General features: G+C 40.7%; 1 protein-coding gene and 1 pseudogene across 5 annotated transcripts in view; one reads left to right on the forward strand and one right to left on the reverse strand.

The window, feature by feature from the left end:
* Nucleotides 1–914: 914 nt before the first annotated feature.
* Nucleotides 915–5,192, reverse strand: LOC101080363 (annotated as a pseudogene).
* OGT (O-linked N-acetylglucosamine (GlcNAc) transferase) overlaps nt 5,156–26,913 on the forward strand; it is a 36,373-nt gene continuing 14,615 nt past the window's right edge. The window contains exons 1-14 of one of the 5 annotated variants that reach the window (XR_006593358.1): nt 5,156–5,422; nt 8,235–8,415; nt 9,262–9,505; nt 15,888–15,956; nt 19,242–19,358; nt 20,555–20,634; nt 21,415–21,610; nt 21,863–22,003; nt 22,583–22,683; nt 22,848–23,001; nt 23,088–23,189; nt 23,377–23,556; nt 24,442–24,600; nt 25,524–25,613. Coding sequence is in view for 4 of the 5 variants with exons in the window: in XM_004000621.6 (XP_004000670.1) it covers nt 5,386–5,422; nt 8,235–8,415; nt 9,262–9,505; nt 15,888–15,956; nt 19,242–19,358; nt 20,555–20,634; nt 21,415–21,610; nt 21,863–22,003; nt 22,583–22,683; nt 22,848–23,001; nt 23,088–23,189; nt 23,377–23,556; nt 24,442–24,600; nt 25,524–25,613 (1,851 nt within the window). In the remaining variant the exon portion in view is untranslated. Of the gene's footprint in view, nt 5,423–8,234; nt 8,416–9,261; nt 9,506–15,887; nt 15,957–19,241; nt 19,359–20,554; nt 20,635–21,414; nt 21,611–21,862; nt 22,004–22,582; nt 22,684–22,847; nt 23,002–23,087; nt 23,190–23,376; nt 23,557–24,441; nt 24,601–25,523; nt 25,614–26,913 lie in introns of those variants that run through there. The other 4 variants (XM_004000621.6, XM_004000622.6, XM_019823959.3 and 1 more) reach the window with 4 other exon arrangements.

Here is a 26,913-nt window from a genome sequence, read left to right on the forward strand (position 1 = left end):
GGATACGTTTCTTTAACACTATCTTTTGAAAATAAGCCGTTAAAGGAGACAACGATTTTTATTCTAGAAGTTTTATTCAACTCTACTTTGGGTTGAATACACATGCAGTGTGCTGTCAATGCATAGAAATCACAGCAGATAGCAGCAAAGGATGGTGGGGGGGGGGGGTGGATTAAGGAGAATCTGATAATTCACATTGTGATTTTTTTTCCTCATGGTGGAAGAGAATTCACTCTTTTTTCATTTTAGAGAGAGATAGCAAGTGCATGTGAGTGGGGGAGAGGAGGAGTGGGGGGAGAGGGACAGAGAGCGGGGGACAGAGGGAGAGAGTCTTAAGCAGTCTCCACACCCAGCACGGAGCCTGATGCAGGACTCCATCCAAGATCTTCGGATCATGACCTGAGCCTAAATCAAGAGTCAGATGCTCAACGGAGTGAGCCACTCAGGCGTCCTCATACTTCACACTTTTAAAACTTCAAGACTTTTCTTTTTCTTTTTTTTTAATTTTTTTTTTAATGTTTATTTATTTCTGAGACAGAGAGAGACATAGCACGAGTTGGGGAGGGGCAGAGAGAGGGGGAGACACAGAATCAGAAGCAGGCTCCAGGCTCTGAGCTGTCAACACAGAGCCGGATGCAAACTCACAAGCTGTGAGATCATGACCTGAGCTGAAGTCGCCCAACAACTGAGCCACCCAGGCGTCCCCAAGACTTTTCTTTTTAAAGAACCCAAAATAAACACATGATAACTTGCTGACACTTCCCCGCCCCTAAACAAATTGATTACTCTTTGCACTGAAAACTGTAACAATTGTAGCAGCAAAAGTTTTTAATAGCAATGAAAGTTTGCAAACTATATTTCAATCTTTTTCTTGAACTCAAAAAGTGCAAGATGTAGGGTTCTGCTAATGTTCATTAATGCTGTTCCTGTCCATAATCCTTCATTTTGTTGGCAAAGGCGGTTTTTGAATTAAGTCTATTTTGGTATACAGAAACATAACAAAATGAGGCAGGTATTGCAAAGAACGCACCTGCATGAATCACAACACCCAACTGGTCAGTTTGAAAAGGGTAAATGGCAGATTCAGGCAACGGAGGCCCTGAATAACGAAAAGCTCTATTTTCAGAGTCCCTGGTTGAATATTTATTTAGATCAGGAATTGTCCATCCACATCTGGTTGTTCACAAAAGCGAAACCGACTGTTTGCTCAATTCTAGTGTGATATGTTTCACCATGGGAGTGAAAGCTCGAGCTTAAAAGATAACAGTCATCAGAACTATCCAGAACAAGAAAAGCACCATCTGGCACATTTACTAGATTCCCTTCTGCCTCCCAGCATGTGACCAGTTCCCAGGACCATCTTTAGTTCACAAGTTTTTTCAGCACCTCTGTCATTCTTGTCACAACCATAAGACCACTACTTTCCATTGACTCATAAACTCTTGCAACCCCAGGAGCAGAGTCAGGACCAACATTGAAATGATAGCACATACTGTTAGACACAAGGACATCTGTGCCAGTGAGTCCACTAAAGTTGCTTTGGATTTGATTATTCCACGTTGGAGGTAGTAATGGTGAGCGTGGAGGGACATCGTCATGACTTACTCTTGGGCTCTGCAATGTGATGCCTATAGTGTCAGCAAGCCATTCACAGACTGATCCACAAAGATCTCTGGGGCAATGACTGTAGGCCCTGGTCGACCTGACTTCCATTTTCAGAGAAAGGGTTCCCTCCCACTTGAGAAGGAACTGCAGAAACTTCCATGGGAGAAGAACTGATCAGACAATAGCTGGATGATCCTTCCAAAGAACACATCCCTTCACCTACAGGCACAGAACACCGAATTCAGTACCAAGGTGTAGGTCCAGTAAGTACAGACACGTGTTCATTGAGGTGACGATGCAAATCTCCCTTCTGAGATTCTGAACTCTTTGGTGAATTCTTTTGTTCTTGGCACGCAGTTCCTTAGGTTGTGAAAATCTTTTCAAAGATCATTCCATGCTGGATGAACCAAAGCTTTGACTCTTGCCTCCTGCATTTTGAAACACCTCTCTTCAGAGTTTGTGGGTCAAGAGGCCACCGGTGAGACTGTAGTGATGGTTGCCATCAAGAGAAGCAGACTTTATTGGTCTTTGAATCTTTTTTTTTTTTTTTAATGTTTATTTTGAGAGAGAGTGTGTCTGAGTGAGAAAGGGAGAAGGATAGAGAAGGATAGAGACAGAGGATCCAAAGCGGGCTCTGTGCTGACAGCAGAGAGCCGGGTGTAGGGCTTGAACCCAGGAGCGGTGAGATCATGACCTGAGCCACCCTGACGCCCCTGAGCGCGCGCACACCTTTAAAGAGTATCAGTGCTGAGGAGAGGAAAAGGTATCCTCAATTGGCAGAGCTCCTAGAGTGTGTGCTCCCCTAGCCTTCCTGCTTTTGTTCTGCAGAAAGCAGCCTTTTAAATGTACCCATTAAGGTTTCACTCTTTGATCTATTTTTTTCCCCAACTTTTTCATCTCGACCGTTGATAATCACAGCTGTTCACATCTCCATCTTAGCGGCTACCAAATAAGGCATCGTGTTTTCCAAACTCCCTGGCTACTGATGGTTCTTGTACTACCGTGAAGTCCGTTTTCTCGTGGACTTTTATTCAGGTTCAAATATTTCTGGAAGGGTTTAAGACGGATTTTCTTCGTGGTGGCTAGTTTGCGGACCCCGAGGGATCAATCTCTCTCTCTGGAATGTTATCCCCGAACATCTGGAGAGCCCGCGGGTCGACATCCGTGTGTTTCTGCAGCTTCGTTGAACCTCTGGAGCCATTTTTCCGGCGGCAGCGGCGCAGCGGGAGGCGGCGGCCGCGGACAGAGCGTGACTCCCGCTCCCTCGCCCGGAGCTGGCGCGAGCGCGGAGAAACGGGTGCTCTTTGGAGCCGCTACATTTGTGGTCGTTTGCTACACTGTAACAAAAACCTAATGCGCCACTCGCGATGTTAGTGGGAAAACAAAGTTTTGCATTGGGGTGGAAGAAGCTGCTGGTTTATTTCAGATGATTCTGAATTTAGAATTGCGGCACATAAAAGGGAGAAAAAAATCCACAGAAATCTGTGTGAAAGAGAATACACAAAAGCACCCTCTTCACTGCCCACGACCGGCCTTCTTGGTCACCCTCCTCCAGCCTGAAGTGTCTATTCCCTCCCCCAGATATTTATAGACCTGAATGTAATTTATCACCTAAATAATACTCTTCTGTTTTATGCTCTAGTGGCTTTTTAGTGTCTACCTAACTGGGCTTCAAGTTCCTTGGGGGCAAGATCTGGTCTTGTTGATTTTTTGTGTTCCCCGCGGTGCCTGGCACAGAGACTCTAGTAAATTTACTGGACTGGCCAAAGACGGCATGTTTATCTATTGAGTAAATCCTTCAAACTAAACCTTCCAGGTGCTATGCCTGGAAGGTACCTGGAGGGGGTTCTTGAGAGTTCAGCTGGGTTTTTTCCCTATGGAACCACTGTGAGCCCCACCATCCAGCTTTCCACAGCAAGGAAATGTATCATAACATTCTCTGACTCTTCTCTCAGGGTAAGGAAACTCGGATCACAAGTATGGATAGGCCAAATAACCTACCTGACAGGGAACAGGACCTGGCATTGAACGACAAAAAGAATTTTACTTAATCAGCTAGCACCCACTGATCAGTAAGGCCTAAACATCTGCCAGTGGCATCTGAGAAGTCTGTTCTAAAAATTGAAAAGCTGAGTTTATTTACCACAGGTGGGGCACTCGTAATGAGAGGGGGAGAAAAGGCTTTCCAGGTTAAATCAATTTGAGAGAAGAAAGTGGTACCCAATTTTCAGCAAGAGTTTGTGGAGTGAACTTTGTCTTTTTCATTGCATGTGACTCTTAATTATTGGATATGATGGAAGAAATTCTCATATGAATTTTCTCTGTGCTCATATGCATAATTAACAGTTTGTGAGCTGTCTTGAAGAAACTGAAGCAGAACTGGAGGGCTTAGTTTTTTTTTTTTTATTTTAATGTAGTCAAATGACTAGGTAGCAGAAAGGTTTAAAAGAAATTTACTGACCTGTTTTCTTAGATCAAGGGTAACTTTGAAATAAAAGGCTCTGAGAGATCCACCTTGTTGCCTCCACGAGCTTATAATTTCTTGCTGATATGGCAAGGTACCTTAAATCCTTTGTGCAAGGAGATACAGATTAATACCTGTGTTACAAAATATCTGAACAATGGACTTGAAACTACTGGAGGATCATAAGAGGTGATTTGTCCAAGGAAGTGGAGGCAGTTCAGACTCAATGTAGATGTGTGGTTTTAGGTAGATGGCAAGTGAATTCATCTGTCATTGTCGAGCTGCCTTGAGCTAAATGGAATCATCGATTGTTAGGATTTGCAAAGCTGTATGATGGAAATGAAGTCACAAGTCCGAAGGGAGTGAAGAATTTTGACGAATATGAATCATCTTTAACATTTTTATGGTTGCCTTTGGAATGCCAAGGCATTTGAAGCATTTGCCTCAATACCGTGGGCAGAACTACGCTGAACACCAAAACGATTTTGAAATTTCCGGCTATATGGCTAACATCTGAGATGTTTGGGTTCATTTGGCCCTGTGAAAGTTATCAGTGTTTTTCATCCAAGTGCTTAAATCAGTGGCTGGAGTCAGAATTAAGACTTGTTCAAATCATAACCTTCTCCGCCATCGTTTCAAACAACAGTTCAGTCTGTGAAATACAAACATTTAAATTCACTTGCTCAGGTTGATCCATCAACCTTGTAACTATCGATTTTTACACGAATAAAGTTGACGAGATTTTTTTAGACGCCTCTGGCATTTACCTTAAAATCTACTCTCTTGGGTAGGTAATAGACTGTATAACTCCGGCAAAAATATTTTCGTTTTATAGACGGGTTTCTTTTTAAGCCTCCGCTTCGCTATTGAAAAACTTGGCCGCTCCTGCCCCAGACGGTGCCCTAACCACGAGTAAGGTTGACAGGGTTGCTCGCATGCGCTCTCGCCACAATCGTGTTTGTCGCAATGGGCCCGGGCGGAAGGTTACACAAGAGCTAGCGACATTGATTATAGTCATTTTGTCGGTTGCGCTGGTTACCGCGCTACCTCCGCGCTGGTACTTGATTGTAACAGAAAGTAGTTCCGGCCCGTGTTGTTTCAGCCGAGGAGCCGTCGCCGCCATTTCAAGACCGTGAGAGGTAGATGGCCAACCAGAGTTCTAAGGTTCGAAGCCTGTAACTGCTGCCGCCGCTTACGCCTGCCAAAATACTGGTGTGTCTGCTGCCCTCTTACTTACTACCTCCAGAAACATTCTTGCCAGTAGTGGCGGCAGTAGGTCAACTACCCCCTTCTCGTTCTCCTTCAAGAAGCTCCAGATGGCGTCTTCCGTGGGCAACGTGGCCGACAGCACAGGTACCGGTGTCCGTTCTACCTTGGCAGAAGCCCCTTTGGGGTCTCGCGCCGTCGTCTACCTCTCGTCACTCCCTTCCTTTCCCCTAGCCATCCCCATCACATCGGCGGCATTGCTGAGCTTTTCGTCGTCTACCGGCATCTGTTCGGGTTTTCCGCTGTTCGCTCCTCAAACATTTCCTCTTTCTTGTTCGCTTTTTGCTTCCATTTTTTGCTTTTTTAATCCCATCAATTTTCTAGCTTCCTACTCTCTCGGGACGCTTCTCCCACACGTGCGCGCTTAGAATGTCTCGGAATGGACAGCGCTGGAATCCCTGCCCTTTCCCTCTCCTTCGCAGCCCGTTTCCCCCCCAGTTCGGCCTACCTCCCCCCCTCCAGAACCGCCCCCCACCCCAGCCCTTTCCCCCTAGCCGGATTTGGTTCTTTTCTGTCAGTCTAGGGCGGGGGTGCCATTCCGATGTAGTCATAGCCTCACTTTGCATCACCCGAGGACGAGTAAAAGCTCCTTGGGTGTGCTGTAAGTAACCTCGGAAGAGGGGATACTGAGCGGCGCCCCGCTGGGCAGCGCCTTTTTGGTGTTCCTTCGGTCGAGCGGCCCCGGCCTCGATTGGAAATTTCCAGGGGTTCCTTTGGCCACCGCCCGATTCCACCCGCTGCCCCCAGCCTGGATCTCCCACCCCGTCTTCCCTCCCCTCCCGCGGGGAACCACACCCTTTCCTTTGCGAGGTTGCCAGCCCTGCGGGCCACTTCCTATCCTTGGGGATAAACCAGCCCGGCGCTGGTGCTTTGAGTACCCTGCCCGCCGAATTCCTGCTTTGTGTTACTTTCTCCCTGTATTCTTCCGCCGCCTCCTCTGGGTCTTCCATCCCCATTCTTTAGCTTGGTATCTCTTTATTCATAGGGTATGTTATTTTTTTTTAAGTTTTCATCCCTGCTTGAAGAGTTTGTAAAGCAACTGGAGTGTAGCTGCACAAGTGCAAGGCGGTTGCCCTTTTAGACCATTCAGTCCAGAGCATTCGATACTAAAAATAAGAGAACCAAATTATAGGAGTGTCCTTCAGCTGCCTTTCCTTATTGAGGCTATTTGGGGCGGAAGGGGGGGAACTGGGCTGTGGTTCTAAGGTTTCCCACGAAGTTATTTTGTTTTTTTCTCAGTTGAGATATGTCAAGGGTTTTATTATTTTTGGACATTCTGCAGCAAGTAGTAGGCGAATCTTCAGTTGTATCTTATTCACGAGATTGTAGGTCGTGGGGTTAATAATTAGTGGGTGTTCCCCTTCCAGGGATTCTGAAAGATTTAAGATTCTGTAGTAGCTTGGCCTTTTCTGTGTGTGTTATTTTATTTGAGGAAGTTGTCATTTCAAGTGTTAATATTAGCAGATAAGGGGCTTTGAAAAGTTGATAAAGTGATGTGTTAAGGAGCTAGGAAGTTCTAGAGACTGGTCTAAAGTGTAATTGATTCTCTAGCTTCTGTTTGGGGTAGAACCTCACCCAGGTTTGGATGCAAGTCGCTGCTGTGGTGTAGTAGTGGTCAGCTTTACATTCTGTCAGGAAATTTACTTTGCTTTCCTGAGTATACAGATAACTTGCCAGCTCTGATGGTTGGGGAGCTAGGCTAAAGTTTGAGCTTGTCCCTATGACCTTGGTAGAATTTAAGTAATTTGTACATCATTTCCCATTCCAACCTCCTAATGAAAGTGCTATGGTCAACTTCCTAGTAATGTGTCATTGTTTAAGTGTTTACAATCGAGACTTAGGCAGTTTCTTGTTTTTCTCCCCTCTCTGGGCTTTAGCTGCACCCTTAGTCTTTATGTATCTGATTTAAGTCAGATGCAGCAAAATGCTTTTCATTTGTTATTCATTCTGTCACATTTTATCCAGTGGTTATATACTTTAGCATTTCCCCATTCTTTTAAAAAACTGTTGCAGTTGTAGGCGACTGCTTGGTTTATGTAGGGTTGTTTACAATGTCTTGATCCTTTAGTCGGTGTCAGAGCTCTTTGGAAAATGCTAGTCTTAAACCAGTGTGGGTGCGATTTAGCTAATTTGGTTTCCATTGTGAATTTGGGGTAATAGAGGAGCGATATAATCGTGGGTCTTTATTTAAAATGTCTGATGACCCTTTTAAATATTTGGGCTCTTGAGAGACTAATTCATCTTGTTTATCAGTTGTTTTAAAAATAGCACCTTTACTTTCAGGGTTTTTCCCCCTCTTCTGGTTTCTAGTGTATCCCTTAATTGAATCAAGCAGTTAAGTTGTGAAATCTGCAAAAACATCAATGTAATTTTAAGAGTTAAAAACACATCTGGTGTTGCTACTCAGGTTAAGAGAGTTACCAGTACTCCACCCCCCACCTCCCGCAAATCCAACCTAAAGCATGGGACAGAGTATTCTGTTTCCAGTAGGTTATTCTGACATCATTAAATCTTTGTGACTTTGCAAATCACGTTTTGTGTTTTGTTTCTGTATGTTAACTAAGGTGTAAGGAATAATGTGTAGTGAATCTTTAGATGCTATCTTTGATTTATAATTTAAAAGTACAAAGTATATTTCATAAAATGTAATTTTATTTGGAAGTAAATGTTTCTGTCTAGCCTGGGAAAGAAAAGTTAATGCTGAATTCTAAAAATACCACTTCTGCACCTGATGTTAACTTGGGGGTATAAATAAAGTGCAGAACACTCTAGTGCTTTACATAGTTTCAAGCGTTTTCATCTTTGAGTTTAATATACCATATTTTTACATTTTTTTGTTTGCATTTCTAACTTTTTGTTTTCCCCCCTCCTTCCCTCAAATGTTTTGATGATTCTCCAGAACCAACGAAACGTATGCTTTCCTTCCAAGGGTTAGCTGAGTTGGCACATCGAGAATATCAGGCAGGAGATTTTGAGGCAGCTGAGAGACACTGCATGCAGCTCTGGAGACAAGAGCCAGACAATACTGGTGTGCTTTTATTACTTTCATCTATACACTTCCAGTGTCGAAGGCTGGACAGGTAGGAGATGGGGGGGGGGTACCTGCTGGTGATTGCTGCCTCTGGGTGTTGAGCCTAAAAAATGATACTTAAATATTTGAACTGGAAATTTTTCCAGTACTGGGTTTCAACTGAGCCACCAACGCACATCTGCTCTTTTGCCCACTTGTGACATGCCCAGGTGCCAGTTTTTCTCCCTTTTGTGGTGCTGGTTATATTGTCAGTATGGCTAGGGACCTTTTCTGGCTTTTTTCCCCCCCACCTACATCTGCTTTCTTTGTTCAGAAAATAAATTATTCTTAGTGTGCATCTGAGCATCCAGTCTCACCTTTGTAAGATGTGTCAGCTTGAGGAATGGAAATGCTCAGAAATGAGGGTGTATATTGCTGTGTTAGGAGATGCATATGTGGTTGAAGTTGCAAATGCACAAGTCATTATGATATGCTACTTTTAGCTAATCAGCTGAATTAATCAAAAGGGAGGAATCTGTGTTCTTATCCTTTTAATAGATTGCCATTCTGGCTTATTTAGACATTTAAAGATGTGTGTCATTATATGTTAAGAAATGGAAGATGAGATGAAAGTCCTGCACATAGCATTTTCATTCTTAGTGTTCATGGCTTCCTATGTGGCAGTTCGGTAATAAGACTTTAGTAAGAATTTTATCTCCTAAGAAAAAAGGATTCTGATTTGAAATTTAGAACTTTGATTTCCAAAAGTTTTCTTACTATACACTAGTTAAAAGGCAATGTATTGTTACATAACTAGCAATAATAGCACAGGATCTTCAGAAACTGAGTTGCTTATGGGCCGTACCCTCTTGTGTAACATGCATACCCATGTGCCAACACTTTTCGCTTTTTCCAGATCTGCTCACTTTAGCACTCTGGCGATTAAACAGAACCCCCTTCTGGCAGAAGCCTATTCGAATTTGGGGAACGTGTACAAGGAAAGAGGGCAGTTGCAGGAAGCGATTGAGCATTACCGGCATGCATTGCGTCTCAAACCAGATTTCATCGATGGTTATATTAACCTGGCAGCTGCATTGGTAGCAGCAGGTGACATGGAAGGGGCAGTGCAAGCTTATGTCTCTGCTCTTCAGTACAATCCTGTGAGTAAAATTTTAATGGTTATTATTTTCCCTTTACAGAAGCCCAGAAAGAAACATAGCCTGCTACTTCAGACATTAAGTAGGCCTTTTCTTTTGCATGGAATAAAGAGTTTAGAAATGTTAGTTTACTTAAAATGGTGAAATTGCTTTGACCCGGTCTGCATTATGTTTTAAAAAATTCATTTTATCTAGCAAGTTACATCGAAATGTAAAAATTATCCTTCTTGAAAGGAACTCTACATCTATTTTTATGCCTGTAAAAGTACAGAACATTTGACATTGTTTCTTTGGGTTGTTTTGAATAAATTTGGATACATTCTGATAGGTATTTGTAACAGTTAATTGATTTTCAAGGAGTAGTGGATAAAGGGCCTTAATCTTTAATATAAAATAGTTAAAATGCCACTGTGTGGATCAGTGACATGGAAACTAGGTTGCAAAATTTCTTAGTGTCTTAATTCTTCTTCTTTCAACATAATTAAAAGTGGTAGAATGGAGGTGGTAGTATCCAAAGCAGGTCTTTGATTAGTTCTTAAATTGTTGTGTCTAAACTGCAGATGTTTTCTGGCGAACAGGTGAGGCCCAACTGGCAGATGTTACGTTCACACTGTATTAGGGTCTCTGAAAGAGTCTTAAAAAAAAAAGTAAGACTTACCCTCAGAACTTTTAATGTAGTTGAGGAAAGAAGATAGATGCAAACTTAAGAGGTAATGATAGAGGGAGTGTAGGAATCCAGAAAAAATCAAGAATGTGTAACCAAGCTAAGTAGTCAACGTTTAGTATTGCAGCAACTCCTGGAAGTACTTAATAAGTAATTATGTTACGTACCATTTGTTGAAGGGCTGCTATGTCCTCAGACACTGTGCCAGTTGTTTCAGATGTTGATCTTAATGTTTACAATGGTCCTTTGAGGTAGATGGTATTATTGCAAATTTTACGAATTAAAAAAAAATAGGGGTAATGTAACTTTCTTGGGATCACACAGCTAGTAATGGTGAAGTAAGGTATTAAAACCTGAGCCTAAATGTCATTCTTTTTCTCCTGGTAACATTTTTTTTAAAAATTCAAGTATAATTAACATACAGTTATTAGTTTCAGCTGTAAAGTGTAATGATTCAACAATTCTATACTCAGTGCTCATCACAATAAGTACTTTTTTGTAATGCTTACTTATTTTGGAGAGGGAGAGAGACAGAGACAGAGAGCGAGCAGGGGAGAGGCAGAGAGAGAGAGAAGGAGATACAGAATCCAAAGTAGGCTCCAGGCTCTGAGCTGTCAGCACAGAGTCCGATGCAGGGCTTGAACTCTGGAACTGTGAGATCATGACCTAAGTTGAAGTCGGATGCTTAACCGATTGAGCCACCCAGGCAGTGCCCCTAAGTTTTTTTTTTTTTTTTTTTTTTTTTTTTTTTTTTAATGTTTGAGAGAGAGGGCATGCATGTGGAAGCTGGGGAAGGGGCGGAGAGAGAGAGAGTCCCAAGCAGTCCTCCCACTAACAGTAGTCCCAAGAACCATGAGATCATGCGAGACCTGAGCTGAAATCAAGAGTTGGTCACCCAACTGACTGAGCCACCCAGGTGCCCCACAATAAGTATACGCTTAATCCCTTTCACCTATTCCTCCTCCTCTCCGGCAACCATCACTTTGTTCTCTATATTTCAGAGTCTGTTTTTTGTCTCTTTTTTGTTTGTTTCTTTTAATTGAGCTTGAATATCTTGAAAGGAAACACAGAAGAGAGAAGAAATAAAAGATTAAAAAGGGAATGATGTGCCCAACGGGCACACAGCCCTTAAATACCATTTGAAAACCATTGATCATGTCCTGCTGTCTCTTTATCCCTATTTTACAGGTTAGGAAACTGCAGCTTAATTTCATAGCTTGTGCAAAGATCTGAAATCGCTTTTTATCAAGACATCTTTTAATGATTATTTTTCCAGTTAATTTTGAGTTTAACATTAGTTATGTATGTATGTTAATTGCTTTTTGTATGGATACAGGGAAGTCTTCCAGCTACCCTTCTTGGAGGTAGCCAATGAAATTAATTTCTTAAGTATCTTTTCAGAGATACTCAATGCACACATAGGTAAATCTGAGTGGCTGTTTATAATTTTTTCTTTAAAAAGTACAAAGTACTTTTTATAAATTGCAGTACTCTTTAGCTAGTTACAAAAAATTATGGGGAAACCCCCATAATTGGCCCCTGTTCTTGCCAGGGCTCAGAGTTCACTTGTGCACCTAGATGTCACAGTAAGTTCTTTCCCTTTATTTTTTTTTTAAATTTTAACGTTTTTTTATTTATTTTTGAGACAGAGAGAGACAGAGCATGAACGGGGGAGGGGCAGAGAGAGAGGGAGACACAGAATCGGAAGCAGGCTCCAGGCTCTGAGCCATCAGCCCAGAGCCCGACGCGGGGCTCGAACCTACGGACCGCGAGATCGTGACCTGAGCCGAAGCCGGACGCTCAACCGACTGAGCCACCCAGGCGCCCCTCTTTCCCTTTATTAATCAGGGTTGGTTCTACCCTTCTTTTGTTGATTGAGTATAAACTCACTTGTACCCTCTTACTTACATAGCTGTGGCCCCAAACATCTTGAACTCTGATTCCCCTTGGCTCAGGTTTCAAATTGTTTACATATGTAGCAGAGCAGTCTATTGCTGCTGACTATATACCAAATTGTAGGAGTATAATAAGGGAAAACTACAGTGAGAGACAGAACCATGTTTTTTAGTATCTAACCTGTCCACATAAAGCTGATTGTTGTGCCCTACCAAAGAAAGAAAAAAGTCCTAGAATATAGAATATATCATGGGACTACTGCTTGAAGGCTTTGAACAGCTATTCATTCCCATCTGGTTCTGTGTTTCTACTTGTGGAAGGTGCTGCTTTATTTTTATTCCTTTACCAGTAAGAATGGAAAGAGGATTGTGCAAACTGCTTCTTTTCACCTAAATAGACTATAGCAGTCATGCTTTACCTTATTTCAGGATATCTAATCTTAGCTAGATTTCAGCTTACTCTTAAATGCCTTTGTCAATTCAGTACTGACAGAGAATCTTGAGTCCGTTCCTAAGTTGTGTCCTTGTTGGCAGTGCATTGTCCTGAATCATAGATGTAGTTGGCATTCTATGAAAAATAGTTAAAATCAGGTTATTTTGGTTTTGCAGCAGTGAAAAGGTAAAATGTTACGATGGTATTCTTGGGAACCTGTTTTTGGCAGTGTTTATCTTTTTCAGTTAATGATAGAAGTTATTCTGTGACTTGATTATAGAAATTTTAAGATCTAGAGCTGTTTCATATTTTGACATTTTGAATTGTCTTCTGTGATGTCGGTTTAATAAGTTAACTGAAATTTTAGTCCATTGTATTTGAAGGTCCTCTGCAGCTGGTAATCTTCTACATGATGGCTCACCAGAGTTCCAGCAGTCCCTTTTATGAATTACGTATAAAATTGTCCTTTGTAAAATGGTTATAACCTTGAGTTGCTCTAAGGAGTGTTGTTTCTGGGTTTGTTGTTGAAATGTTGCTTTGGCTTTGATTGTGGATGCAGAACACTGAGAGCTCCTGGCATCCTGACCATCACATGTTACTGTCACGTTGTTACTGTTATGAGCTTCACTTAACGCAGATGAACTGTATAAAACCATATCTTTCTATCTCTCTCTGCTTTTTATTGTGTTTGCTGTGCAAATGTCACATTTAAATATTTGAGTGCTTATTGTGTGTGCAGTGCTTTATTAGGAATTGGGGGTGATATGTGCTGGGGAGAAAAAGTTGAGGATTATAACATGAGATAGAACCTGACCCATAAAGGGAAAAAGGGTGTAAGTTCCTTGGATGATTACTGTTAGAGAGTATTAATCAGAAGATTTTCTTGAGTGGGTGCTTATAACCTAAGCATTCTGTAGGAAGGCAAATAGCAAGAAGACTTCCTTGGCTGAAGTGGTGAGTCAAGTAGTAACAAGAAGTGAGTGTAGTAGAGGAGAGTCAATTTGAAGATTTAGAAAGAATAGAGAGGCTGAGGAGTTTAAATTTAATTTGAGAGGCGATTGAGAACTGTACTGTAGGTTTTTATCAACCTGATTTTACTTCGTGTGTATGTGTATATATAGATGTTGTGGGTAGGGGTGGGGGCTGTAGGAGGAAAGGCAGGAAATACTATTTTAGGAGGGCCAGTTATACAGGAAATTCTTACTCATTTTAAAATAGTTATAGGTTTTGAACTTTTGGGGGAATAATGGCACCCTTGAATTTCCTAGAAATCTGTTGTGTGTAAAGGTTTGGATTTCCAAATGGGAGAATTGGATTTCAGTATTATACTGTATTTAATATGAAATATTTTAACCTTTTTCTAAAATTGCCTTGTTGATTATCTTATTATCTTGAAGATAGTCTATTTTTAACTGTGGGCATTGTGTTAACTTGATTTAGTATGCTGTAGTGGATCAAGATGATATCACTAAATATAAGTAGATACTGTCAGGACTTGGATGGCATCCATCCAAGAGTTTATAGAAACTAGAGGGTAGGGGTGCCTGGGTGGCTCAGTTGGTTAAGTGTCTATCTTAGGCTCAGGTCCTGATCTCATTGTTCGAGAGTTCGAGCCCCGCATTAGGCTGAGCACTGACAGCACAGAGCCTGCTTCGAATCCTCTGTTTCCCTCCCTCTCTCTCTGCCCTTCCCCTGCTTGCTCCCTTTCTCAAAAATAAACATTAAAAAAAACCCTAGAGGGTAAAAGTTGCCCAATATCGTTGGCTAAAATGAATTGCTCATTCCGGTCACTGTTGGAGATTTATTGCAAGATTTTTGATTCTTATGGCAGAAAAGTTATAGGAATTGGTAGATGTCCAAAGATCTAGAACTACAATAATCAGGTGTAGCAGTAGCTAGTATGAACAGATTGGATTGTTCAGTTATGGTTGGCCAAAACAGAAGGGTAGCCTTAAAGTTTAGGAAAAAAATTATATAAGTAGATAACAACGTTATAGAATTCATTACTTCTGAGAGTATAAATAGGGTTAAAAATGCTTAGACTTATTAGAGGAGGATAAATTTGTAATAAGATTGATGATACCTATGATTTTTCTTTTTTGAAGATTAGTATTAGCCTTTTGTACTTGAGGTCGTGGGAGACTGTCACTCTCTCCCAAAACGCCAGTCATTGCTTGATGGACTGGACACATCAGGTAGATCATGGAACTGACCCAGTATGGTCAACCATAAAGGTGTTCCCTGGCAGCCTGTTCTTTGCTGGCTGACTTGGTTCACTTGATGGATGATAACATACATTCACAAAGGCTGTTTATCAGTAAAATTGATCACCGGATTCTGGAAACCATATACAGTTGTTCATAGAGTAATATATATGATGATACTTTGGCACAATCGGCAAAAATTCACTTACTGGGACTTAATTTAAGGCTCTTTTACCCATGCAACAGTTTGGAATGATAAGCTTACTCCCTATTGCCATTGTCTGTGCTTGTTGACTGATAGATTTGAATAACAAAGGCAAACAAGGACAAAAATTTAAGCTCACTGTTCTGATGAGTCTTTTTACTGATGAAGGGACTGGTGAGTCAGATGACTAGCAACACAGTTGCGCTGCTAATAAAAAGCAGAGTCAACTGCTTTTCATTATTCACCCACTCAACTCTAATGGCACTTAATACTAATGAGTAATCTAGTGGCAGGTGCCAGGATTGAAGCTTTGGTTGGATGGTAATCCTTCTGTCTAATACTGAAATGAAGTCAAGGCTTCTAAATATGCCTGACAGCCTAAGGGTAGGTTTGCTGATAGCCAGTCACAGCTAAATACTTTTTTTCACCATGGAAAATTTTTGGCCCTTGATACTGGAGTGATTCATCGTAACCTTTGAACAAAATAGTTGAACAAATATTTAATGCTTTTTTTTCCTTTCTTTTTAAGGTGACTGATATTTAGGGAGAGGAGAAGCTATAGTAAGGCCCATGGTCTTTTATCTTAAACTGGTGGGATCAAATGTATTTCCAAATTCAGGATTTTTAGGATTTTAGAAAGATGGTGATATCTGTATAAAACTCCCAGGTAGGTCTGGAGCAGCACCTTCTAGTAAGACACATTTATATTTCTGCAGCAAAAGGTGTGAATAGTCACACTAAGTGGGATCGGTAAATTTTATACATAGCTTCGCGCCAGTTCTGGTTAGGTTTAATCATCAAATAAGTTTTTTGGGAACTTTGTGGAATTTGGAATTGAGAATGAGGGATTGTGGTTCTCTACTTTGATTTGTCAAGCAGAGTCTTCAGTTTACAGAAGAAAATGGCAGGGAGTTAGATGCATAAAAGTAATTTCAAGGTATTTTTGATCAACAGTATAATTAATGAATATCTCTCGGTTTCTAGGATTTGTACTGTGTTCGCAGTGACCTGGGGAACCTGCTCAAAGCCCTGGGTCGCTTGGAAGAAGCCAAGGTAGGTGTTTGATAGAACACATTTAAACATCAGTGTTATGAAAACTTGTACTTTTTGCCAAGTCTTCAACTCTTCATTGAGCTATCTCCAAAAAACAGTCCTATGAAACTGAGGAAAACTGTCGGCATGAATCACCTCAGACTAGAGCAGGGCCAGGCTTTGGCATTTCTGTTCTAAATCTGGGGGTAAAGCAAGAACCTGAACATTTTGGAGCCTTTCTGCTGAGCTAGATCATCTTTATAACAATGGGCTCCGTCATGATCTTATGTGGGAATAAGTAACATTCCTTCAAATCTGAGGCTTGCCTGCTGGTGACAAGCAGAGCGCCTGTGATTTGGCTCAAGACTCCTATATGATGCAGGTGCCATTGAAAATGCTGCTCTTCTAAGTCCTTTGTGGCTTGTAAGTGGAGAAGAATTTCATCCAAATGTTACCCTGTAATACTGGCATTTAAAATTCTTATTTAACCTTCCTCCCTTCATCTTCCTTACCCTTTTTACAGTGGAAGAAAGGCTGTTAAAATGATTGCAAATTAATAATTGGAACGTCCTGCCCCCTCTTGTCCCCACTCCCTCCCTAAGTTCCTTTTTCCTCTTTTCCAACCCTAGTTGTCTACCTTCTTTTCTTCCTTACTTCCTTCTTTTATTCCTCCCCACCCTACCTCCTTAAAAAAAAGCAGAAGGACAAAGCTGGTTTGTTTGGGAAATGGACTGATCGAAAGAAAACTTGCCAAAGTGGAAAGGTGGCTTTTAGCATTCTGTGTTTCCAAATAATGAATTTGAACATCAGGTTGGGTTATTAAAGCTTTTGGTATAATTGTAAATTAAATTTCCAAATGAAATTGTCTTGTTACAAGCCACCTTACGCAACCGCGCTGCAGGGGTGAGGAGTGGGGAGAAACCAGAATGCTTCTGAAACTCCCACCTGTTGCTCTGAGCCCCACGCGCATGCTAATGCGTGGAGTGTATGCGCAGCGTAGCTGTCTGTTTGACTGCTTCATCAGGGAGGGAGAAGGCTTTTCAGCACCATCTAATGTTAAAAGGCACTAGTTTTAAGTGCATAGCTCATAAATTCTGCTGACACTTTGGATTAACCTTTATGTAGGTTTCCAGCTAATGAATTGTAATGGATTTCAATCTTAGTTGATAAATCTAATTGGTAATTTATAGAACAAATATTGAATAAGCTCCTATTAATTGTCACCCCACCAAGCGGACAGCTAACATGAATTGCACTTCACTGCAGCTTTAGAGATCGGTTTAGGCTGAGACATTGCGCCTGCCTTAGGTTGCTGACTTCTTTATTTCAGAGCTCTGGAGACACCTAGTTTGAAAAATGTTTATTCTGTTTTTGTGAGAACTTAGTGAACAAGAACATACTCTTGAGTGAAATGCAATGTATTTCTTTTGTAATCAGTGCATTTGAAAATTCAAGCCAGCATATTCCTACTAGATGGAAGCAAAATTAAGTTGTCTTTGTAGAAAACGAAGAGCCTTTCTTCCAGCAAAAATCCCTGCTGTATGCAATAGCCCTGATTAACCCTCTCCCTTCTGCATGTTTCCCATATTACAGACTTGAGACTGTCCTCATTCCCATATGTAATAGACATCCAAAGAATTTCAATTGCTTTGTTGAACTTTTACTAATGATCTTGTTTTTATTTTCTCTCTTGTTTTTGGTTTTTCACCATTGATATTGTATTTAGAAGGTTTCAGGTGGGTGAAACCTCCTATTCCATGCGTAAGGTGCCTCGCTGAAGGGAGCTCGAGGCCTGGATCTAGGGCAGACACACACCTCCTCCTCTTCCAGCAAGGAACGCACCGAAAAGTCACATGATGAGAAATATGGTAACGGGTTTGTAACTGCCACAGCAAAACAATTTGCCTCCATGCCTGAATCTTCTGTCTTGTGGCTTCAGAAACAGCTTAAAATAATTTTATTTACAAGCAAGTTATGTAAGAGAATGTTTTATACTATAGCCACAATTCTGTCAAAGATAAGTAAAAGTTAATTGATATTAAAAATTATTAGAGATAATTTACTAGTAAAAGCTTCTAACTCTTCTTGTTGTTCATTTTTTTCCTTTTTTCTTCTTTGTTTGGATTGCAGCATTCTGCTCTTCTGATGATGCGCTGTGACCCTGCAGTAGCGCAAAGGCTGCGCAGCGTTAACGCGCAATGCGTGCAAATGAGCCCCTGTGAACGGTTGACTAGATGAGTAATCTGATTGACTGGCTCCCTCAGTCCTATTGTGTAGCCTTTTTGGATAAAATTGGGTCTTAACATACCTCCAGTCCAACTAATCTCATTAAACAAATATTCTCTATGGGCCTGTCTAGTAGATTAATGGATCTGGTTGGCCGTTTGCTGCGTCTAGGGGTGTTCTCTGTAGCGCAGCAGTTCGCAGCGATTGCGCAATGCGATGCTGTTAGGTCGCGCAAGCGATGTTTGCGCTCGCATTACAGGGACCTCAACCTAGGTGCAATCCTGTCATATGAGGTTTCAGCTTCAGTCCCCCTTGGGAGACAGGGGCATTGCGAGAATGTAACTTAGAGCCTGACCTTCTCATACCTGACATGGCAGAAAAACCCTTTTCTCCTCAGTAATATAGTTTTGACGTTAGCGAGGAGCGTTGTTGTTTAGAGCAGCATTTCCCAAAATGTATTTTGTGGTATTCTAAAAATGTCTAATGAAAGAGTTCCATGGTCAACTAAGTTGAGGGAATCCTGTATAAACAAACGGACTTAGGGAAGTTCTGTAGCAAAGAAACTGGGTTTCTTTTCTCCTAATTTACTTGATCATGGAATCCTTTTTTTTCAGTGATACCCGTTAACATTTTGTAGAACACACTTTGGGAAACTGGTGAAGGAGGTGGGGTGGGGTGGGAAAACTTGGCTTTAAGTGGCACTCTCTAGATCGGACTTGAAAACCTAGCAAAAGCCCTTAGGTGTTCAGATAAGAGGAGTCCAACATAGAGTCTTAAGGCAACTGACTTCCCAGATGAGTCCCAGTATGAGGGTCGGTTGTTGGTTGGCAGAACTGAACATGGTGGTTTGCACTTGGGTTCTGGTGGCGCAGGCGCAGGAGCAGCCAGCTGTGGCAGCGCATTAGTTTTGGCGCAAGCGAGCCTATGCTGCAGGGTCACTTTTGGCTGGTCAGAGAAGGAATAATGATATCACCTTCTTCCCCCCACCCCAATCTTTTTTTTTTCCCCTTTACAAATTTTCCCTTTTCCCTTTACCTCCTTCCCCTCCCATCTTCTTTCATTAACCCCCCCCCCCCCAAGGCATGTTATTTGAAAGCAATTGAGACGCAACCGAACTTTGCAGTAGCTTGGAGTAATCTTGGCTGTGTTTTCAATGCACAAGGGGAGATTTGGCTTGCAATTCATCACTTTGAAAAGGTTAGTTATTAAATTAATAATTGGTACTTAGGAAGTGCTTATGTGTGCGGGCTGTTTTTATTTAGAGCTAAATAATAGGCCTTTACATGATCAGTCACATAATATCCTTGTTTCTCTGACCATATTTAAGGCATTTGCTGGATGGTATATGATATGGCAGTTTCCAGTTTTGCATTGAAAATGTACTGTAGTAATTAAAAATCCATTTTTTAAATGGGCAACTTTAAAAAAGCAGGGTTTCTTGGTCAAAAGGCTGATTCTAGCTGGGGGTAGGAAATGTACAAAATTCATCTGGAATGCCCTCTTGTACCAGGAAGCATGGAAGCTTTGGTATTACTTTGATTATGTCTAAAGGACTCAGGAGGCAACTGGAAGAGGCTCACACTGGATAAAGATGGGACTTGAACATTAGGAATATTAATAACGGAAATATATTGAAACTTCTCATGTGTTTCAATCCATGAGTTTATAAATATACTAAGAAGAAATTCAGTGGTCACCTTTGGAAGATCAGGAGCAATTCATTTTGAAAACTGGTTAAAGAGGGAAGAATAAAGCATTTATCTTCCTCCTGTATGAACTGGACCTCAGGGTGGTAACCCGTAGTTGGATAGGGGGAAGTTTCTTATTTATAGAAGTGTTCCAGCTAGTAAATGAAAAAGGAATGATAGAATCAGAGTATCACCATTAATAGATTTAGGCATTTATTAGTGGCAGAAAAGACACAACCAGACAGTATGTACCTTTTTTTTTTTTTTTGAAGATTTTATTTCTAAGTGATCTCCACACATAATGTGGGGCTCGAACCCATGACCCCGAGATCAAAAGTCACGTGTTCTGTAGACTGAGCCAGCCAGGCGCCCCTAGAAGAGTTAGCCTTATTAATTTTGAATAAAACAGGGCCAACCGTTAGAAGTATTTAGCTCATTAAAATTGGAATGGACCCAATTAAAGATGTTTCCCTTCAGGACACATTTTGCTCTCACATTACATGAGCAGTTACTTTGATAACCTTGAGATTTGTGAATAATGAGAGGGTACTGAAATGACTGGGTTTTATTTTCAGTGAAGAAATAAGATTTAATTATATTACAAAATGTAATTGGAGGCCTAAAATTATCTCAGAATAAAAACTTGTAATTGGAAAGTTTATCTGAAATCCTAACTTGATCTAATAGCTGCCTTGTAATTTTTAGGCTGTCACTCTTGACCCAAATTTTCTGGATGCTTATATCAACTTAGGAAATGTCTTGAAAGAGGCACGGATTTTTGACCGGTGAGAGAATGTTCTATCTGATAAATTTTCTTGAGTCTTTGTTGCATTGACACCTGAGACTTGGGACTAAAATTATGGCCGCGGTCCATTCAAACACATTTTCCTTTTCTAGTATATTGCTCTTCCCTCATCATGTCTGATGTATTACCTCTTATTTATAGGCATTGTTGCCTGACTTTTCATTGTTGGCTTTTCTCAAAGCCATTATCCTTCTCACTGAGAATTTAGTTGACCTTTCTCTTATTGTAAACTGTTGAAATGGTCATTATTTATTATTTTTTATTTTGGGGGGGAAGAGAGAGTGAGAGAGTGTATGTGCATGAGCAGAGGAGGGGCAGAGAAAGGGGAGAGAGAAAATCCCAAGCAGGCTCCTGCGCTGTCTGTGCAGAGCTCGATCTCTTAGTTCACGTGATCATGACCTGAGCCGAAATCAAGAGTTGGATGCTTAACTGACTGAGCCACCCAGGCGCCCCAAAATGGTTATCTTTTAGACTAAATTATTTCTTTGATTCACAAAGCTAAGTAAATCCTGACTTTTGACTTGTTTTTGTTGTCAGGAGAGAGCTTATTTCTTATGTGGAGATAGAAAATTTTTCAGTGTAAAAATATATTTTATTAGGGTGAATTTTGAGTTGAGGTTAAGTATAGTATAGTGTGAATTATAATTGATATGCTTTGGTACAGTATTATAACATGAGTTAATTGTAGCAAAGCAGCCATTGAAAGTTAGTTGCATTATGTGTGTGTGGTTTTTTTTTATTTTTCATTTTTTATTTTCAGAGCTGTGGCAGCTTACCTTCGAGCCCTCAGCTTGAGTCCAAATCACGCAGTGGTGCACGGCAACCTGGCTTGTGTATACTATGAGCAAGGCCTGATAGATCTGGCGATAGACACCTACAGGCGAGCTATTGAACTGCAACCACATTTCCCTGACGCTTACTGCAACTTAGCCAATGCTCTCAAAGAGAAGGGCAGTGTAAGGACATTTATTCAGTCTATTTCTTTGTTACTTGATAGGATTAAAAAGTTGTTTTTGTGCGTATTGTTATTAAGTATTGAGGTGGTCAGTAGTTTCACTTTGGAGTTTTGGTTGAGAGAATAGCAAAAATGACCTATTTTCTAGAATATTATCAGCCCCTCAGCTTAACCAAGCAGTTGTTAGAATAACATCAGTGGTGACTCTGTGATTCCTTTGTGGACGTTTTGAATAATTTGTTTTGTTTTCTAGGTTGCTGAAGCAGAAGATTGTTATAATACAGCTCTCCGGTTATGTCCTACCCATGCAGACTCTCTGAATAACCTAGCCAATATCAAACGAGAACAGGGAAACATTGAAGAGGCAGTTCGCTTATATCGTAAAGCATTGGAAGTATGTTCAGGGTGGTGTGGATGGATATTTTGTCTGTGATAATAGAGGAAAAGCAGTTAAAGTTAGCCATTTCGTCCACCTCTTTTGTAAAAATTGTGGTTGAACCATTCATGAAGCTAGTAATTGAGTAGCTACGGTTTGAGTGAAGTCTTGTGTGACATTCAAGAAAGACTCTACATTGAGTTCATGATTTTATGAATAGATAAGATCACAAAAAAGTTAAACAGTAAGTTACAGTTCAAGAGAGGTTGCCAATAAGTATAATTTTAGTGCCTGATAGCTGTAGTGGTGGTTGGTGGGTGTGGTGGGAGTTTAAAAGAGATTTCAGAAGAGAGAGATGCTGGAGTAATCAGCATAAACTAGAATGAGGAGAGGTCTATCTCATCGTGGTTTGAAACAAGGAGAGATCTAAAATGAAGAGGTAGAATTTGAGCTACTTGGCTTTGAAGAATGAACAGATTTAGAGAAAGGTAGACAGAACTTTAGGGATATAAAGGTATTTGGGCAAAGTTCTTATTGTGGTAAGTTACTACTGCTGTTGTAGAAGTTTTTAAACCTCAGGTATCATCTTGACTATAGGTCTTCCCAGAGTTTGCTGCTGCCCATTCGAATTTAGCAAGTGTACTGCAGCAGCAGGGAAAGCTTCAGGAAGCTCTGATGCACTATAAGGAGGCTATTCGGTAAGACTCTCACCGTCATGTTATTATCATTTTCTCTCACGTTTTAAAATGTTTGGCATTTGGCACATTTGGCTTGTGTTAAGATGACTTTTAATAACAGACTACATTCAGGGGGGTTAAAAGTTTTTGTGCTAGATCAATAAAATGTTTGTTTTCTCCTTTAGAATTAGTCCCACCTTTGCTGATGCCTACTCTAACATGGGAAACACTCTGAAGGAGATGCAGGATGTTCAGGGCGCCCTGCAGTGTTACACTCGTGCCATTCAGATTAACCCTGCATTTGCAGATGCGCACAGCAATTTGGCTTCCATTCATAAGGTACTACTGTTTGTTATGTGTGCATCTAAGCACCTAATGTTTAATTTTAGGACAATTTTTAACCATCCCTCTGTATTTATTTCCAGGATTCAGGAAATATTCCAGAAGCAATAGCTTCTTACCGAACTGCTCTGAAACTTAAGCCTGATTTTCCTGATGCTTATTGTAACTTGGCTCATTGCCTGCAGGTAAAGAATAACAGGCCAGTAATTGGCTTTCGTGTTGCAGTCACTTTTTAATTATGTGCCATATTAGTCCAAGCCTGGCTGGAGACCCTGTTCTTTAAAGGGTTATCTGAAATTAGTCCAAAGACACACAAACTGTTAAATCTTGAATAGGGTTTTCTGGATAATAATGTCTTTTTACCTCCTCTAGATTGTCTGTGATTGGACAGACTATGATGAGCGAATGAAGAAGTTGGTCAGTATTGTGGCTGACCAGCTAGAGAAGAATAGGTTGCCTTCTGTGCATCCTCATCATAGTATGCTATATCCTCTTTCTCATGGCTTCAGGAAGGCTATTGCTGAGAGGCATGGAAACCTCTGCTTGGATAAGGTGCAAATGTTTTAAGTTTTTTGTTGCAAAGTAAAATACAGATAGAGAAAATGATGTGGATCAAATGTATATGGTTTAATGAGGTACCATAAGGTGAACACCACCCAAGTTGAGAAGTGAGACTTTGGCAGCCACCGCAGAAGCCCTTTCCATTGTGTCTGTCTTGATCATAACCCCTTCCATCCCATAAAGCAGAATCCTAACAATAGATGGATAACGTCTTCTTACAGTTTGAAAATCATAATGTTTAATACAGTGTTTAGTATTTGATATTCTATTTTGAGAATTAGAGCACTAGTTTGTCAAAGGTGGGAGTTTACTCAACAGAATAGATTGGAGTGCTAGATGTAATTCTGTATTTTAAAGGTACTTCCCGGGGTGTCTGGGTGGCTCAGTCAGTTAGGCGTGCAACTTTGGCTCAGGTCATGATTCCATGATTTGTGGGTTCTAGCCCTGCGTCAGGCTCTGTGAGCAGCTCAGAGCCTGGAGCCTACTTCAGATTCTGTATCTCCCTCTCTGCCCTCTTGTGCTTGCTCGCTCTCTCTCAAGAATAAATAAAACATTAAAAATAATTTTTTTAAAAAGTGCTTCCCTACAGAATTTTCTAAAACGCAGGGTTTGTCATGCTCTGTCCACACTGCCTCCTTTCTCCAAGTTTTAGATTTTGCTCATGCTCTTTCATAGGCCTCAGGAACATGATAGAGTATGAAGCATATTATACAAACTGCTAAGATTGTATTGAACTGGCTGTATGAATTAAATGAAGTATTCTGGGCAAACCATTCCCAGTAGGTGTGAGGTATAGGTTTGTTTTGCTTTTAATCAATTTTCCTAGGTTTATGTATAGATTCAACTTGACTAACAAGCATTGGTTTCCATTGGTAGATTAATGTCCTTCATAAACCACCATATGAACATCCAAAAGACTTGAAGCTCAGTGATGGTCGACTGCGTGTAGGCTATGTGAGTTCTGACTTTGGGAATCATCCTACTTCTCATCTTATGCAGTCTATTCCAGGCATGCACAATCCGGACAAATTTGAGGTAAGACTAGTGTTTGTCTAGAGACACTATTTGTTTCATTAAACAAAACCTCATTTGTGGCTTTACCATCACCATTAGGTGTTAAGCCTAGTGTCTTTTTTTTTTTTTTAATGTTTTATTTCTTTTTGAGACAGAGACAGTGCATGAGCAGGGGAGGGCTAGAGAGAGAGGGAGACACAGAATCCTAAGCAGGTTCCAGGCTCTGAGCTGTCAGCACAGAGCCTGACGCGGGGCTCAAACTCACCGTGAGATCATGACCTGAGCCGAAGTCCCAGGCTTAACAACTGAGCCACCCAGGTGCCCAAGCCTAGTGTCTTTTTGAAAGATTTGAGCCGAAGTTTTTACTCACTTTTAATGTTTTAATTGAAATACAGATGGCATACAACATAGTGCATAAGTTTCAGGTGTATGACATAGCAGTTTCACAATTATATGTTCTGAAATGCTCACCACAATAAGCATAGTTGCTGTCTGTTACCATGCAGAGTTATTAAATATTATTGACTATGTTCCCTCTGTACTTTTCATCTCTGTGACTCATTTTATAGCTGGAAGTTGCACCTTTTAATCCCCCTCACCTATTTTACCCATCCTCTTCATCACCCTCCCTTCTGGCAACCACTGGTTCTCTGTATTTATGAATCTCTGGTTTTTGTTTGCTCACTTGTTTTTTAGATTCCATATATAAGTGAAATCATATGGTATTTGTGTTTTCCTGTCTGACTTATTTCACTCAGCATAATATCCTCTAGGTCCATTTATGTTATGAATAGCAAGATTTCATTTTTTTATGGTAATGTCCCGTTGTACGTATGCATGTGTTTACACATACACTCTCCACATATTCTTTATTCATCTGTTGATGGACACTTCCATATCTCATTGAGCTAAGGTTTTTAAATATACTGTATGCTGCCTTTCAGGTATTCTGTTACGCCCTAAGCCCAGATGATGGCACAAACTTCAGAGTGAAAGTTATGGCAGAAGCCAATCATTTCATCGATCTTTCTCAGGTAGGTGAAACTCCTACACTTCAAACTTAATTTTGAACAAATAGTGAATAAAACTATTGGCATATAGCTTGTATTTTTTGTGACAGATATTTTTAACATCAGCTACTACATATGGGCAATTGCTTTGCTCTTATTTGCTTAGTCATTTACATTTATAATCAGCATGGATTTTGCTGATGTTGCAAATGAAATAGAAATGTGGTCTATCTGTGCTTGGACATAAAACTCTTCTAGGGATTAAGCCAGGTCTTATGACAGTAGATACTTAATATTAACTGAATAAATTGACCAAAATGGTGGCTTGGAAGAGGAATACATAGGTTATTTAAGGAAAATAGATGAACTATGGTTCATCTATCTTTGTGGGCCTTTGCCTTTGGTTATCTTTATTTCCATACTTTATTGCTATTTCTAGGAGCATAAATTTTATGTTAAATTAAGAATGAGGAGTGCCTGGGTGGCTGAGTTGGTTAAATGTTTGACTCTCGATGTTGGCTCTGGTCATGTGAGTTTGTGACATTGAGCCCCATGTCCGGCTCTGTGCTGACAACCAGGAGCCCGCTTGAGATTCTCTCTTCCTCTCTCTCCCTGCCCCTCCCCTGCTTGTGCACACAGGGTCTCAAATAAATATTTAAAAAAAGATTGAAACTTGTGGAGGAATTAATTTGCTGAGTCTTGAGTTTTTTATTCAGACTCTGTTGGCCACTTTGGTGACTAATAGAGATATGCATTGTAGAATATATCTAGTAATTCACGTATGAGTCATTGATACCCAGCAGAAGGGTTTTGAGATTCTTGTCATTTAAATAATATGTACTAACATCTTTGGCAGTGTAGCTGTTGCTATGGGACCAAGAAGCATACTGCCTTCCACTTCTGAGAGGTTCAGGGGCTCACTGCTTATTGACTGAAGTCTAAACTCTTCAGCATGGCCTTCACAGTCTTTCTGAGTCTGAGCACAACCTTGTTGGCCAATACTTTTCACCCACCATTTCCCCTCATGTATACCCTGTACCAAATAGCAAATAGCAATAGCACCAAATAGCAGTGATCTACACACCATTTTTCTTACTCTACCATGCACTTGACTCTGATTAATTCATACTTTTCTCGTGTCGAGATTCTGTTCTGTCCAACTGCCTCAAACTCCTTCCCATCTTTGAAGACCCATTTCAAATGCCAGCTCCTCTATGAAGCCTTGTTCTTCATACGTTCAGTCTAGAAGTAAACTCTCCTTCCTCGGTATTCTGTTTCTGTAATGTTTTGGGCCCATTTTAAGGGCGCTTAACCACATTTTTAC

Source organism: Felis catus, chromosome X (genome assembly GCF_018350175.1).
Source record: "Felis catus isolate Fca126 chromosome X, F.catus_Fca126_mat1.0, whole genome shotgun sequence".
NCBI lineage: Eukaryota > Metazoa > Chordata > Mammalia > Carnivora > Felidae > Felis > Felis catus.